The 14,850-nt window shown below is 43.4% G+C and overlaps 2 protein-coding genes across 10 annotated transcripts in view; one reads left to right on the top strand and one right to left on the bottom strand.

Moving 5' to 3' along the window:
• The window catches only part of nme9 (NME/NM23 family member 9), a 462,322-nt gene that overhangs the window by 445,680 nt on the left and 1,792 nt on the right, over positions 1-14,850 (top strand). The window lies entirely within an intron of this gene.
• trpm2 (transient receptor potential cation channel, subfamily M, member 2) overlaps positions 1-14,850 on the bottom strand; it is a 93,424-nt gene that overhangs the window by 5,671 nt on the left and 72,903 nt on the right. For all 9 annotated transcript variants that reach the window (XM_009304992.5, XM_073912315.1, XM_073912312.1 and 6 more), the window contains 5 exon segments: positions 5,002-5,054; positions 2,363-2,392; positions 1,977-2,063; positions 1,712-1,790; positions 779-880 (listed from right to left, as the gene is read on the bottom strand). In XM_009304992.5, coding sequence (XP_009303267.2) covers positions 779-880; positions 1,712-1,790; positions 1,977-2,063; positions 2,363-2,392; positions 5,002-5,054 — 351 coding nt within the window.

Here is a 14,850-nt window from a genome sequence, read left to right on the forward strand (position 1 = left end):
AGCAGGAGACAAACAATTTCCCCTGGAGAACATGATAACGAGATGCTCTGACTTCCTGCTCCCTGATCCAAGGACACCTGTCCCACTCCTTCATGTGCTAGGGGGGTCTGTGGCCAGTGCCCCCTGGCTACAGGACCAAATGGCTGCCGCCTTCATCGGACTATATCCACATCCCCTGTTGCGGTGTTATGTTTATGTCTATGTGTATGTGCTCGGTTGCTGAGGCTTTTCTCCCCCTGATCTCACACTGCCCTACTTTAAGGACAGTCTGAGAGGGGCTTTTTATCACCTCCCTCTAACCAAATGAATCTTATTTTCTCTTTCTAAAAGCTACTTCTCGTCTGACCCGTCTTCCCCTGAAATGTGTGATGTTTGTGTATGGTCAAGGGGGTCCAATTTCACTACATGTAAAAGTGTATGTGACAAATAAAGGCTTCATCATCATCATCATATTTCTGAGAAATTTCAGATAAGTACATAAAAAGTTTACTGAAAGTTTATTGTTTAAACAAAGTATACTCATAGCACATAACTTTTTTTTATCAGTAAAGGATGTATTTTTTTCATCAAAAAATAAAATAAATAAATCAGTAACGTTTTGTAGTACATTCAAAACACCTAGAGTACAATAAGGAGGGGTTGAAAATGTTAATTCTATAACTAAATATCTGAACTTGCATGCTTAATTTTTCAGTACAACACAAGATAAGATGATATGTAAATGTAATCTAAAATTCAAATTCTAATGTTTTAAATCTTTTGCGCTTGCCATGCTCACCTCTTCTCCAGCTTTTAGAAGAGTCTTGGTCTTTTCATTTAACTTTTTACCCAGAATCCTCTCCAGCACCTGCGCTAGAGGCTCATCGGGTTTGGCTGGACCCTATAAAAAAACAACAGGCATAAAATATCTAGTTCAAACATGGCTAATACAAAATATATATATTTGATCATTTTAAGACTGGATCGAAATCAAATAAAATTATTTTCTTGATGTGAAATTCTCCTGTGAAACTCAAATTATTTTTCAAATGGTGTTTAACAGTTTTTTTCCAACACATTTTTCAACAATAGTTTTATTACCTAATAATAATTATTTTTTACCTGTGCAATGATGACAGCACATAATATTTTACTAGTTATTTTGCAAGATATTTAGCGCAATTCAAAGGCTGGATTAATTATGTTAATTTTGGTAAGTAAATCCAAACTATATTATAAATAATATAATATAAAATATTATCAAACTAAAAGAATTAATACTTTCTCCAGAAGAAAAATATAATAGGATATACTTTGCCCTGTTAAACAGTAATTGGAAAAAAATTGGAAAAATAATTAAAATTTTACCCTTGGGCTAATTCATTCAATTATTCATCTTCCTTCTGCTTAATCTCTTATATATCAGGGGTCGCCACAGTGGAATGAACCGTCAACTATTCCAGCATATGTTTTACACAGCGGATGCCCTTCTAGCCACAACCCAGAACTGGGAAACACCATAAGCTCTCACATTTACACACACACATACACTACAGTCAATTTAGCTCATTCAATCCACCTATAACGCATTTGTTTGCACTGTGGGGGAAACACCTGATACTCAAACCAGCAACCTTCTTGCTGTGAGGCGACAGTGCTAACCGTGCTGCCTTACCCATATAATATTATGACCAATTTGATTCTGAAATTTGTATTTTATGCATTTGTTTACCCCAAGAAGAGCCCAGCGCTTCTCTGCATCCTCCCAAATGGCCAGAAACTCCAGCACTTTGTGTTCAGCATCACGCCACCTTTAAAAAAAACAGCCATTATTCCTCTCACACAAACAGCAGGATGAACTGAGGACATCTAATCTGCCATAATCTCATAAACGATGCTGTAGGACTATGTGTTTTTCATTGCATACTTGAAATAGGATTAGAATTCCTGCATGTGATGCTGAAAGAAGAGCAGATTTCAGGATTTCAGAGCCACACCTGGTGAAAATGGGGTGGAGAATGTGATTCGGACCAAGGGTATTCAGAGCCCCTTTTCCTCGTATCCCAGTCCTGCCACCGGGATTCCTGTTAAATTCATACATAAGATGAGACTCTAACACAGGGGTGCCCAAACTCGGACAGGGAGGGCCGGTGTCCTGCATAGTTTAGCTCCAACTTCCTTCAACACACCTGCCTGGAAGATTCTAGTATACAAAGAGCTTGATTGGCTGGTTCAGGTGTGTTTAGTTGGGGTTGGAACTAAAATATGCAGGACACCGACCCTCCAGGACTGAGTTACTGAAATGTAAGCTGCAGTTGGAGAATAAGCTGTAGGAACAGTTTATTGAAATGTATGACAAGGAAATATATTCAGCTTTACATACCTGTGCTTGTCTAAGGCTGAAGTGTCAGATCTGTATAAAGAAAAAAATAATAAAAATAGATTTGTTTTTAGTGTTTATACAACTAAAACATTTCTGTCATCAACACCCTCAGGATTTAGTATGGTAATGAATTTGTATAGGGCAATGTTGATGTATTTGGTCTTGGCGGTATGGATCTGCTACACTGCTGCTGCTTTGATTATTATGACAGAGCAAGTACCAAGACCTGCTACTGCCAGTATATACACAGACATGCAGTCTGAGGCCGTACTTACACTATGTACAGTTGCCTCGAACCGGGCCAAAGCATGCTTGTCCCCCCTCCCGTCTCCCCCGACGGCCCGCGCTCACACTACAATCGGGCCTGGGCATGCTTACGTTATCGATGCTGCGCTGTTCAGTGAGCGCTCTCGCTCAGCACAGAGTAGATTTCTCTAGTTATATAGTTTAAGTTGTATGATATGCAGTGACATGCTGTCAAATATTTCATCAAACAGTCCTTAGGGATGCGGTGACTCGCAGTCAGATATTTCGCCGAACAGATCCGCCACTTTCTCATAAACATTCATAAAGCTCTCGTGTTGCAGGAATGAGGAGGTCTGCTGAAGGTGCGCAGCTGTGGTGCAGTGAGGGGTTTGCGTCTTTAATAATCTACGGCAGTTTATGTTCACTGAACAGTAAGATTGATTAATAAATCCATATGAAACAGTCCTTGAAGTCACGTTTGGCTTTCAGTTTCGGGCTTTGGCACATTTTGCACTCACACTACAAGCGTACCGCGCCAAAGCCCAAGTGAACCGCGCTCAGGCACACCTCTTCCATCTGGGCCAGGGCCGGCCAAGTGAACCGTGCTTGAGCCTGATTCAGTGCACTCACACTTCTCAAACGATCTGGGAAACGAGCCTGGGCACGGTTCGGATAGCATAGTGTGAGTAGGCCCTGAGAATATAACAAGTTGCTGCTGCAAACATAATATATATATATATATATATAACCCACATAGCAGATCTAAACATAGGTGGAGCTGGGGTGGAGGAGGGTCTTCGAAATCGTGCCACACGGATCATTTAAGCTGATGAGTAGCAAGCTTATTGGCTACCAAGGGGACAGCAACCAATCTTCTGACCATGTAACTAATGACACAGAAGCAGATTAGGTGACCTATTAGCCTGAAAGTTTCATGGCAGAAATTTCACGTATTTTGGGAGTAAAATAAGTCTTAAATATCAACAAAACTACAGGTAAATATTTTTTATATTTAACTATCTGTCTGAAAACCTTATTGAAGCATGTTCAAGTACTTTCGCAAAGTTTTTATATTTGAATCAGGTTTGATAATATTTATTTGGACCAAGCAACATGACCTTTTCTACATAAAATTCCACATTTGTAACAACACAAATAAAAATAATGAATAAAGAAATACTTTATGTTCTCATTTTCAAATTATTTTAAAATATATACTCAAAATTTTTACGAAGTAAATGTTAAAAGATAAGCTATAGTTTTAATTTAAACAATTAGTTAGTATCACTAGTTTTTTATTCAAGTTTTAACTGTTTTTGTCTTTTTCTATTATTTTTTTATTCCTTTTAAACCAGTTTGAACACATTTTAATCTGTTTTAGCTATTTTAATTCTTTGTTTTTATAGTAGTGTGATTAATTGACGACCCTTTTAATCTTCTTGTTTATGTAAATCACTTTAAATTACAATTGTGCATGAAATGTGCTATATTAGTAAACTTGAGTTTTGCCATTGTGTTGTTTAATAATTAAACCTCTGTTAATGCTATCTCCATATATGCTTTTTCTATATAATTTTGGTTTATTTTTATTTCACCTAGCCAAGTTAGACTAAATTCATTTTTATTTTTTGTTCCCATTTGTGTTTTAAATTTTTATATATTTTTTTCTCTGTGTGAATCTTAAGTTAAACTAAATCAAAATCAAAACGGAAATGCTGCTCTGACAGCTAGCTAAGATAAAACATAATATTTTCAAAATAATATATATATATTCATTCATTCATTCATTTTCTTGTTGGCTTAGTCCCTTTATTAATCCGGAGTTGCCACAACGGAATGAACCGCCAACTTATCCAGCAAGTTTTTACGCAGCTGATGCCCTTCCAGCCACAACCCATCTCTGGGAAACATCCACACACACACACTCATGCACTACGGACAATTTAGCCTACCCAATTAACCTGCACCACATGTCTTTGGACTGTGGGGGAAACCGGAGCACCAGGAGGAAACCCACGCGAAGCAGAAAGACCATGCAAACTCCACACAGAAACGCCAACTGAGCCGAGACTCAAACCAGCGACCTTGTTACTGTGAGGCAACAGCACTACCTACTGCGCCACTGCTTCGCCATATATATGATATATATATATATATATATATATATATATATATATATATATATATATATCATAAAGAAAAATCCAAGTTCTAATTATGTAACAATATTTTCATGCATTTTACTTGTAAATACACAATACAACTGTAAAAATTAATAAGTAATAACATGACTTGAATGAACTTTAGAACAGAGTTTCAGATTACATATTTCAGACCGCATAATATTAGCATAAGACTGTATTATCATTGACCATATGATTAATAAAACTTACTCGCTGCTGTCCTGTTGATTGTAAACTGGAGGTTGATAAGGGCTGAAGTTTACCTAAAAAAAAAAACAACAAAAAAAGAGTCAGCTATGACAAATAACACAACAGATTGTTGCTTAAAGACATAGTTTACACAAAAATGAGAATTCGGTCATTATTTACTCTCCCTTTACTTGTTTCAACCATGTCTGAGTTTCTTCCTACTTTTGAAAAAAAGAAAGATATTATTAAAAAAAAGTTGTTTTTCCGACTATGAAAGTCAATCTTTACAGGTTTTCAGCTTTTCCTATTTTGTGTTCAGCAAGAAGAACTCAGGTTCCACTTTACATTCGGTGGCTTTAACCACTAAGTACTTACATTTAACCATTTACTACACTGCACTTATTATTTACTGTACATACAATGTTTTTACATTGAGATAATTCATTTCTGTAATTACATTTATAATTACATTGTTGACACATTCCTTACTTAACTCAACCTTAAAGCTATCCATACCACTAAACCTGCCCCTAACCGTACCCATTTACACCTCAAGAGCACCACAAGTGTCCTGCAATACATACATAATAGCCGTATTTCCACTGTCGGGCCAGTGCGAGCCAGGGCTTTTATCGGGCCGGGCTGGGCTAGTCGCCTGGGAGGTTGAGCAGTGAGGTCGAAATCATGTCGCGTTTCCACTGTCTAGTTGCTCGCAGCGCGTGCCCTAGAACGTCCCCCGGATCAAACGTCACACAACCCGCCCACTTTAGCGGGAATCAGGCAGATATAGCACACCATCACATCATCACGAAACGAGTAAAATGAAGACAACCCAATCAAACCAATGATATGTCACTGTACAGCATTACATTATATGTTTATACGCACAGACCTGTGTTTCTATTCATTATATTCATTTACTCGCCGACTGACTGTTGGCATCGAACATCGAGTGGTCTCGCCAGCGCAGGGAGCGCACACATCCATAATATAACACCACAGAAATTCTCAGTTAATAACTCGGTAGAAAATGTATTTTATAACATCCTCATTTAGATAGACGCTGTCAAACCGAATGCTCCGGAGAGACCTAAAACATATGATTTTTTTCCTATAGGCTATATGACACTTAATAGGTGATTTCCCTTTATTTAAGGATGTTGCATAGTATTTGGTTAACTTAAGAAAAGTGTTAAGTATTTCAGCACATAAGTAATCAAATATAGCCTGTATTTCATTGCGCTCAGCAGCTTTTCACTAATAAAGCTCTTCATGTGTTTAAAATTAACACACATAAGCTCTTCAGCTGCTTCAGAACGCAGCAGCATGAGTGGTCTTTAATGAACCTAAAAGAGCACATGTCACTCCTCTGCTCACCCGTTTGCACTGGCTGCCAGTTGCTGCTCGCATCAAATTCAAAGCTCTGATGTTTGCTTACAAAGCAACTTCTGGCTTTGCTCCTTCTTATCTGCTCTCACTTCTGCAGATTTATGTGCCCTCCAGAAACTTGCGTTCTGTGAATGAACGTCGCCTTGTGGTTTCATCCCAAAGAGGGAAGAAATCACTTTCCCGAACTCTCGTGTTCAATCTTCCCAGCTGGTGGAATGAACTCCCTAACTGCATCAGAACGGCAGAGTCACTCGCTGTCTTCAAGAAATTACTAAAAACTCAACTATTTAGTCTCCACTTCACTTCCTAATCTGCAATTGCCTCTCTGGATATACCACTAACTGTACTAAAAAAAAAATAAAAATAAAATAAAAAATTACTAATACTTTTCTTCTTAGACTTTACAGACCTGAAACTTGCCTACAGCACTTATTCATTGTTGCTCTTATAGTTGTGTAAATTGCTTCCTTGTCCTCATTTGTAAGTCGCTTTGGATAAAAGCGTCTGCTAAATGACTAAATGTAAAATGTAAATGTAATTTTTTTAATTTTACCACGTCATATATAAAAGCATAAACACTTGTTTGTGGACACAGAACACATTTTGTATTTGCAGTTTTCCCTGACGTGTTTGTAACCGGCGCTGCGCAGGACAGAAAATACGTTAGGCTAGTTTCTGCTTTCACTCACACAAATATTGCTCTATTTGCACAATTTGATTAATATCATGGTATCCAAATACTTAATACTTATTATAAATAATATTTTAAATCTCCTCCAGTGTTTATTGTTTTTATAAAATATCTAAAATCTTTTTTTCAGAGAGGCCTTTGTAAAATGAAAGTTTACCATGGCTCTAAAATGGTTTAGTTTATGTATTGTATATACCTACATTGTTCTAGCTTTTGTTTGTTTTATATTGGTTTATTTATTTAATGCGATTTTATAATATCCGATTTTTGTAATTCTTTAAATGATTTCAATATAGCTTAGGCTATTTTATCAAGATACGACACTGTTGTTTTGAGTCTACAAACGTGGACATGTAATTTGTACAGTTTTATGTCTTTACGTTGTATTCATATTGTGTATTATCTCCACCAAAAAACGAAAAAAGCCGCTCGCCGCATCAACAGAGCTGTGAAGGGACCGCACTTTTGCTTGGTCTCACACACACACATGCAGGCATCACCTTTTAAACTTGACAAAAACTCTCTTTAATGCTGTGTCTTTAATACAGTGTAAAGATTATTATGCGTTATTGAAACATCAAGGAGGAAGCAGCAAAGAATTTTCAATTATAAATTAAAAGTTTATTATTTTATGCAGCAGCCTTACATTTAAAAGGGAAACACAAGGGTGATCATATGCAAAAAGACCCCAGCCTATAAGTCTAGATGTTTTCTTTCCCTTATTTATTTGTTTGGCGCATGTACTCACGTGCGATGAGAAAACTCCTTTCCTTTCACTCCGCCCCAAAGCCCCAGCTCGCCCTCTTTGTGTCACGGTTGTGGATCTATCTGCTCTTCTATGATGTGTCTGCGTGGTGTGAATTGTTTATTTGGGTTTGCGGTGTGTGTGCGCTTGTCTCTGTGTTTGTGTGAGAGTCGCGTGGCTGTCAGTGTTGTTGTTGTGTTCATGTCATCAGCTGGGCGGTCACATGATCATGGTCATCGGTCGCCTAGCACCGCTCAGCTGATTATTGCGCTCCAGGTGTAGCGCATTACTGTGGCTATAAATGTTCAGCGTTCCTGTCTCACCTTGTCAGTTCGTTATCCTCACTTGTCTCTGTGTCTTTGTCAGGCTCTCCTCGTTGAGTTCGCTGGTTGTTCGCTGGTTGAAGTTTTCTCCGATGAACTTTAGATTTGCTCTGTTGACGGAGATTGAAGTTCTCCCCGATGAACTGTTGATTCGCTCTGTTGACGGAGATTGAGATCTCCCCGATGAACATTGTTCGCCCTGCAGACGGAGAACTATTTACCCCTTCATCTTCTTCTTGTGAACACCTTACTTCCAGCCAGCCAGCTTCTCTTTGTTCTGTGTCCCACCTAGTTTAATAAATATTGTCGCTTGCATTTGGGTCTCCACGTCTTCTTTGAACAGTGTGACAGAACGAACTGACCAATATGGACCCAGCAAGCACTTCGGAGATCCAAGAGATTTTGTCCCGCAGCGCCGCTCGCTTAGATCATCAGGATCAGCAAATGCAAGTCACCGGCCAAGCCATTCAAGCTCTCGTGAACCAAGTCTCCGAGCTCACCACCCAAGTTCAACGTCTCAGCTCGGGTCTCGCCGCCGGATCCGCTCTGCCGCCTCCTCCCGTTGATCCACCAGCCAGTCCAGTTGTCAGTCAAAGCCGCTCCAGTGAACCACGATTACCTCCGCCGCAGAGTTACGCGGGCGAACCCCATCTATGCAGAGCCTTCCTAGCTAAATGCTCACTGTACATCGCTCTCCAGCCTTCTTCTTTTCCCAGCGAGCAGAGCAAGGTGGCATTTTTGATTAATCTGCTCACAGGTAAGGCGGCTTTATGGGGAACTACGGTATGGGAGAACAAGAGCCCTTGTTGTAACACTTTCAAAGCATTTTCGGACGAACTCAAGGTGGTTTTCGATCAAGCAGCTTCAGGCAGAGAGGCGTCCAGAAAACTGGCAGAGCTCCGTCAGGGAGATCAGAGCGTCGCGGACTACTCCATCGAGTTTCGCACGCTGGCGGCAGAGTGTGGCTGGAACAGCGAGGCGCAATGGGACATGTTTTTTCACGGTCTAGCGGAGCACATTAAAGATGAGATCTACGCGTTGGAGTTGCCTAAAACGCTTGAGGGGCTCATCAATCTGGCGGTAAGAGTGGACAATCGTCTTCAACGTCGGGGACATTACAAGGAGTCCCGCCTTCAGCGTCTGGCTTCGCAGCCCTGTGTTCAAGAGGTAACGCCCACTGAGCCGGAGCTCGAACCCATGCAGATGGGAAGATTTCGTCTGTCTTCGGAGGAGAGACGTCGTCGACGTGCTGGGGGGTTGTGTATGTACTGTGGAGTTGGGGGTCATTTTGTGGCTTTATGTCCAGCCAAGAGTAATAAGCCATCTATGGGTAAGAGTTTATTGGTGGGTGAAATTATGCCTAGAAGAAACTCTCCTAATATGACTTCCTTATCCATCAAACTGTGTTTTAATTCCATTTCTCACACATGCCACGCCCTCATCGATTCCGGAGCCGAGGGGAACTTTATTGATGCTAAATTAGCTAACAGTCTGAACATCCCTGTTTCTCCTCTTTCTTCACCTATAGCGGTGCATGCTCTTAGTGGACTGTCCCTTCCTACCATCACACACATTACTGCTCCCATAAAACTCATTACTTCGGGGAATCACACAGAACTCATTACATTTTTTCTCACAGACACCATTGATACTTCTGTCATTCTGGGACATCCATGGTTAGTGTTACATAAACCTCACATTAATTGGGGGCATAATGCAGTCTTTTCTTGGAGTGAGAGCTGTCATGAATCTTGTTTATTGTCTGCTTGTTCTAATGTTCCTTGTTCTGTGTTTCAGGAGGAGCAGGTGGATCTATCAAACGTGCCCCGTGAGTACCATGACCTGAAGAGAGTGTTCAGTAAGTCTCGGGCTGCTTCTCTACCTCCTCACCGTCCCTATGACTGTGCTATAGACTTATTGCCAGGTACGTCTCCGCCTAAAGGCAAGTTGTATTCGCTGTCTGTTCCAGAGAGGGAGGCTATGGAGAAATATATTTCTGATTCTCTAGCAGCCAAGATCATCCGCCCGTCTTCTTCACCGGCGGGGGCGGGATTTTTTTTTGTGAAAAAGAAGGATGGTTCTCTTCGTCCATGCATTGACTATCGAGGGCTGAACAGTATCACGGTTAAGAATACGTATCCTTTGCCGTTGATGTCTTCAGCCTTCGAGCGCCTGCAGGGGGCGAACTTTTTCACAAAATTAGATCTCCGCAATGCTTATCATTTGGTTCGCATAAGACCCGGGGATGAGTGGAAGACCGCGTTTAACACCCCTAGAGGGCATTTTGAGTACTGCGTTCTGCCCTTCGGCCTTTCTAACGCTCCGGCGGTTTTCCAGGCACTCGTCAATGATGTGTTGAGAGATATGATAGATCAGTTTATCTATGTCTACCTGGATGACATTCTGATTTTTTCTCACTCTCTCCAGGAACACGTTCAGCACGTCAGGCGAGTGTTGCAGAGGCTGTTAGAGAATGGGCTTTATGTCAAGGCGGAGAAATGCGTTTTTCATGCACAGTCGGTTCAGTTTTTGGGGCATATCGTGTCGGTCGAGGGGATGCGCATGGATCCAGAGAAGATTCAGGCTGTGGTAAATTGGCCAACTCCAGATTCCCGTAAGGCCCTGCAGAGGTTCCTGGGCTTTGCCAATTTTTACCGGCGGTTTATTCGCAATTTCAGCCAGCTCGCCGCACCTCTGACTAATTTGACCTCCTCCAAAACACCGTTCAGGTGGTCTAACGCAGCCGAAGCTGCATTTTCCAAACTGAAGGGTTGCTTTGTTTCAGCCCCGATTCTCATAGCCCCTGATCCTTCTCGGCAGTTTGTGGTGGAGGTCGATGCGTCCGAGGTCGGGGTCGGAGCCATCCTGTCCCAGCGCTCTGCCTTGGACGGCAAGATTCATCCCTGCGCGTATTTCTCACATCGTTTATCTGCTGCTGAAAGAAATTACGACATTGGTAATCGAGAGTTGCTGGCCGTCAAGCTTGCGTTGGAGGAGTGGCGACATTGGTTAGAAGGTTCTGGGGTGCCTTTTATCGTTTGGACCGATCATAAAAATCTTGAGTACATCAAATCTGCCAAAAGACTAAACTCTAGGCAGGCTCGGTGGGCATTATTTTTCGGACGATTTAATTTTTCAATATCGTACAGACCAGGTTCTAAGAACATCAAACCTGATGCGTTATCTCGTCTTTTTGATCGCTCGGATCGTACGTCATCTCCAGATCCGGTGCTTCCGCAGAGGGTTTTTGTGGCGAATATTTCTTGGGAGATCGAATCACGGGTTCGCACAGCCCTGGATGGGGTAACGCCCCCGATCGGATGCCCGCCGAGTCGATTATTTGTGCCAGAGGATCTACGGTCCGACGTTATCCGGTGGGGTCATTCCTCCAAAGTAGCCTGTCATCCGGGGGTGAGTCGCACATTATTCGTTATTAAACAAAGATTCTGGTGGCCAGTAATGGCTCGTGATGTGCGCGATTTTGTTTTGGCTTGCTCTGTCTGTGCCGCTTCTAAGTCTTCCAATCGCCCACCTGCTGGACTCCTTCAACCGCTGTCAGTGCCTTCGAGACCCTGGTCACACATCTCGCTAGATTTTGTTACGGGTCTTCCATCCTCTAACGGCAACACGGTGGTTTTAACCGTGGTGGACAGGTTCTCGAAGGCTGCTCATTTTGTCCCTCTGCCCAAATTACCTTCAGCCAGAGAGACAGCGGTTGCTGTCATTGATCACGTCTTTCGCATTCATGGCCTCCCGACAGACGTGGTTTCTGACAGGGGGCCTCAGTTTGTCTCTAAATTCTGGAGAGAATTCTGTCGTTTATTGGGGGCTACTGTTAGTCTTTCTTCTGGTTTCCATCCCCAGAGTAACGGTCAGACCGAGAGAGCCAATCAGGATCTTGAGCGCACATTGCGATGTTTGGTCTCGCAGAATCCATCCTCTTGGAGTCAGCAACTTTCGTGGGTGGAGTACGCACATAATTCGTTACCAGTGTCGGCTACGGGCCTCTCTCCGTTTCAGTGTAGTCTAGGTTACCAGCCACCAGTTTTTCCCAGTCTGGAATCCGAAGTCGCGGTCCCCTCCGTTCACGCCTTTGTCCAGAGGTGCCGCCGCACCTGGAACAGGGCCAGACAGACCCTCCTCCAGGTGGGGGAGCGCACTAAGGCTAAAGCCGATCGCCACCGGTCTAAGCCTCCCGTTTACGTTGTCGGTCAAAAAGTGTGGCTTTCATCTAAAAACATTCCTCTCCGCACCGTTTGTAATAAGTTAGCTCCTAAATTTATTGGCCCTTTTACTGTCACTAAAATCATTAATCCTGTGGCAGTCCGCCTCAAATTACCTCCAGCGTACAGGAGAATTCATCCCGTGTTTCATGTATCTAAAGTAAAGCCCGTTTTTCATACGGCAATTAATCCGCATGCACCAGTTCCCCCCCCGCCGCGTCTCGTAGATGGGGAGACTGCTTATTCGGTTAAGCGCATTCTGGACTCTAGACGGAGGGGACGAGGATTTCAGTACTTGGTGGACTGGGAAGGTTACGGTCCTGAGGAGAGAAGTTGGGTTCCGGCTGGGGACATACTGGATCACTCTCTTATCGATGATTACAATCGCCAGGTAGGCTCGTCTGGGGACGCCAGGAGGCGTCCCTAGGGGAGAGGGTAATGTCACGGTTGTGGATCTATCTGCTCTTCTATGATGTGTCTGCGTGGTGTGAATTGTTTATTTGGGTTTGCGGTGTGTGTGCGCTTGTCTCTGTGTTTGTGTGAGAGTCGCGTGGCTGTCAGTGTTGTTGTTGTGTTCATGTCATCAGCTGGGCGGTCACATGATCATGGTCATCGGTCGCCTAGCACCGCTCAGCTGATTATTGCGCTCCAGGTGTAGCGCATTACTGTGGCTATAAATGTTCAGCGTTCCTGTCTCACCTTGTCAGTTCGTTATCCTCACTTGTCTCTGTGTCTTTGTCAGGCTCTCCTCGTTGAGTTCGCTGGTTGTTCGCTGGTTGAAGTTTTCTCCGATGAACTTTAGATTCGCTCTGTTGACGGAGATTGAAGTTCTCCCCGATGAACTGTTGATTCGCTCTGTTGACGGAGATTGAGATCTCCCCGATGAACATTGTTCGCCCTGCAGACGGAGAACTATTTACCCCTTCATCTTCTTCTTGTGAACACCTTACTTCCAGCCAGCCAGCTTCTCTTTGTTCTGTGTCCCACCTAGTTTAATAAATATTGTCGCTTGCATTTGGGTCTCCACGTCTTCTTTGAACAGTGTGACACTTTGGCCCAAGGTATTCGGCGAACCGAAAAAGGCCGGCGGCTGGCTCCGGGAAAGCCCTCGCTTTGGCCCAATTAGGCCACGAAAGTGACAGTGGAAACGCGACTGGCCTTGGCTCGCCCTGGCTCGTTCGCTTTAGGCACGATAGAGGAAACCCGGCTAATAAGTACTTTCTACTTATTTTCTGATCTAAGTACATGGTAATTAAGGCCACCTACTGTAATTTAAAGTAGGGCCAAAATTTCATTCATTCATTTTTTTGTCGGCTTAGTCCCTTTATTAATCTGGAGTCGCCACAGCGGAATGAACCGCCAACTTATTCAGCAAGTTTTTACTCAGCGGATACAGCCGCAACCCATCTCTGGGAAACATCCACACACACACTCATACACTACGGACAATTTAGCCTACCCAATTCACCTGTACCGCATGTCTTTGGACTGTGGGGGAAACCGGAGCACCCGGAGGAAACCCACGTGAAGGCAGGGAGAACATGCAAACTCCACACAGAAACGCCAACTGAGCCGAGGTTCGAACCAGCGACCCAGCGACCTTTTTGCTGTGAGGCGACAGCACTACCTACTGCGCCACTGCCTCGCCCCGGGCCAAAACTGCAAAGCTGAAAGCGTAGTCCCGCGGACGTTTCTGGAGACAGCAGAATACGTTCCGGGGGGTAAGTACGGCTGCATTTATTTTTTTCAAGCGAACGCTGCGGGGCGGTGTGACGCTGTTCCCTTTCGCGCTTGCCTTACCTCCGTGTGGAGGGCTTCCCCGCTGAAACCCGTTTGTCCACTCAGCTCACTGTATACGTCGGCAGGCTCGAGATGCAGAGAGGAGTTGACCACGGCGATCAGTTTCGAGTCCGGGGAAGAGCGGTTCCAGCAATCAGGTAAGACAAAAACAGAATCCCAAAAATTAAGTGAATGAGTTTCATAACAGGGTGAGAACGCGGTGAAATCCAAAAACGCGGTAGAAAAAAAAATCAGGGGTTTCCTTTTTTTGGACGGCTTTTTGTAAACTGTTGCTCGGGTTTAGGGAAGCGAGCAAGCGGGTGGGTCGATCGGTAAAATTGGTTGGGTTCAGGGAAGGAGGAGGGCGGGTCGGCCGATTGGCCGGTCGCGCAGTCAATCATCCGGTCAGTCGGACAGCGGCCTCTGATGGGTTCACGCGAGAACAGCGCAGGCACGAACTGCACTTGAGAGAGGCGTTTGAGGTGTGAAAAAGCGCATAACAGCGGCCTCTCGCGGATTCGCAAAAACAAAAACTGCAGCCGTACGTACCCGCCGGAATGTATTCCGCGGTCTCCAGAAACCTCCGCGGGACTACGTTTCCACAATGAGCCTGTGTTGTTTCATCCACTCTAAAGTGAATTTGAGTTTTAATTTTGGCACAACTTTCTCTGTGTTTGAGCAAATGGAATTAGTTTTTGGTTAAAAACCTTATTTTGGCAA

The sequence above is a fragment of the Danio rerio genome, chromosome 9 (assembly GCF_049306965.1).
Source record: "Danio rerio strain Tuebingen ecotype United States chromosome 9, GRCz12tu, whole genome shotgun sequence".
In the NCBI taxonomy this organism is placed as follows: Eukaryota; Metazoa; Chordata; class Actinopteri; order Cypriniformes; family Danionidae; genus Danio; species Danio rerio.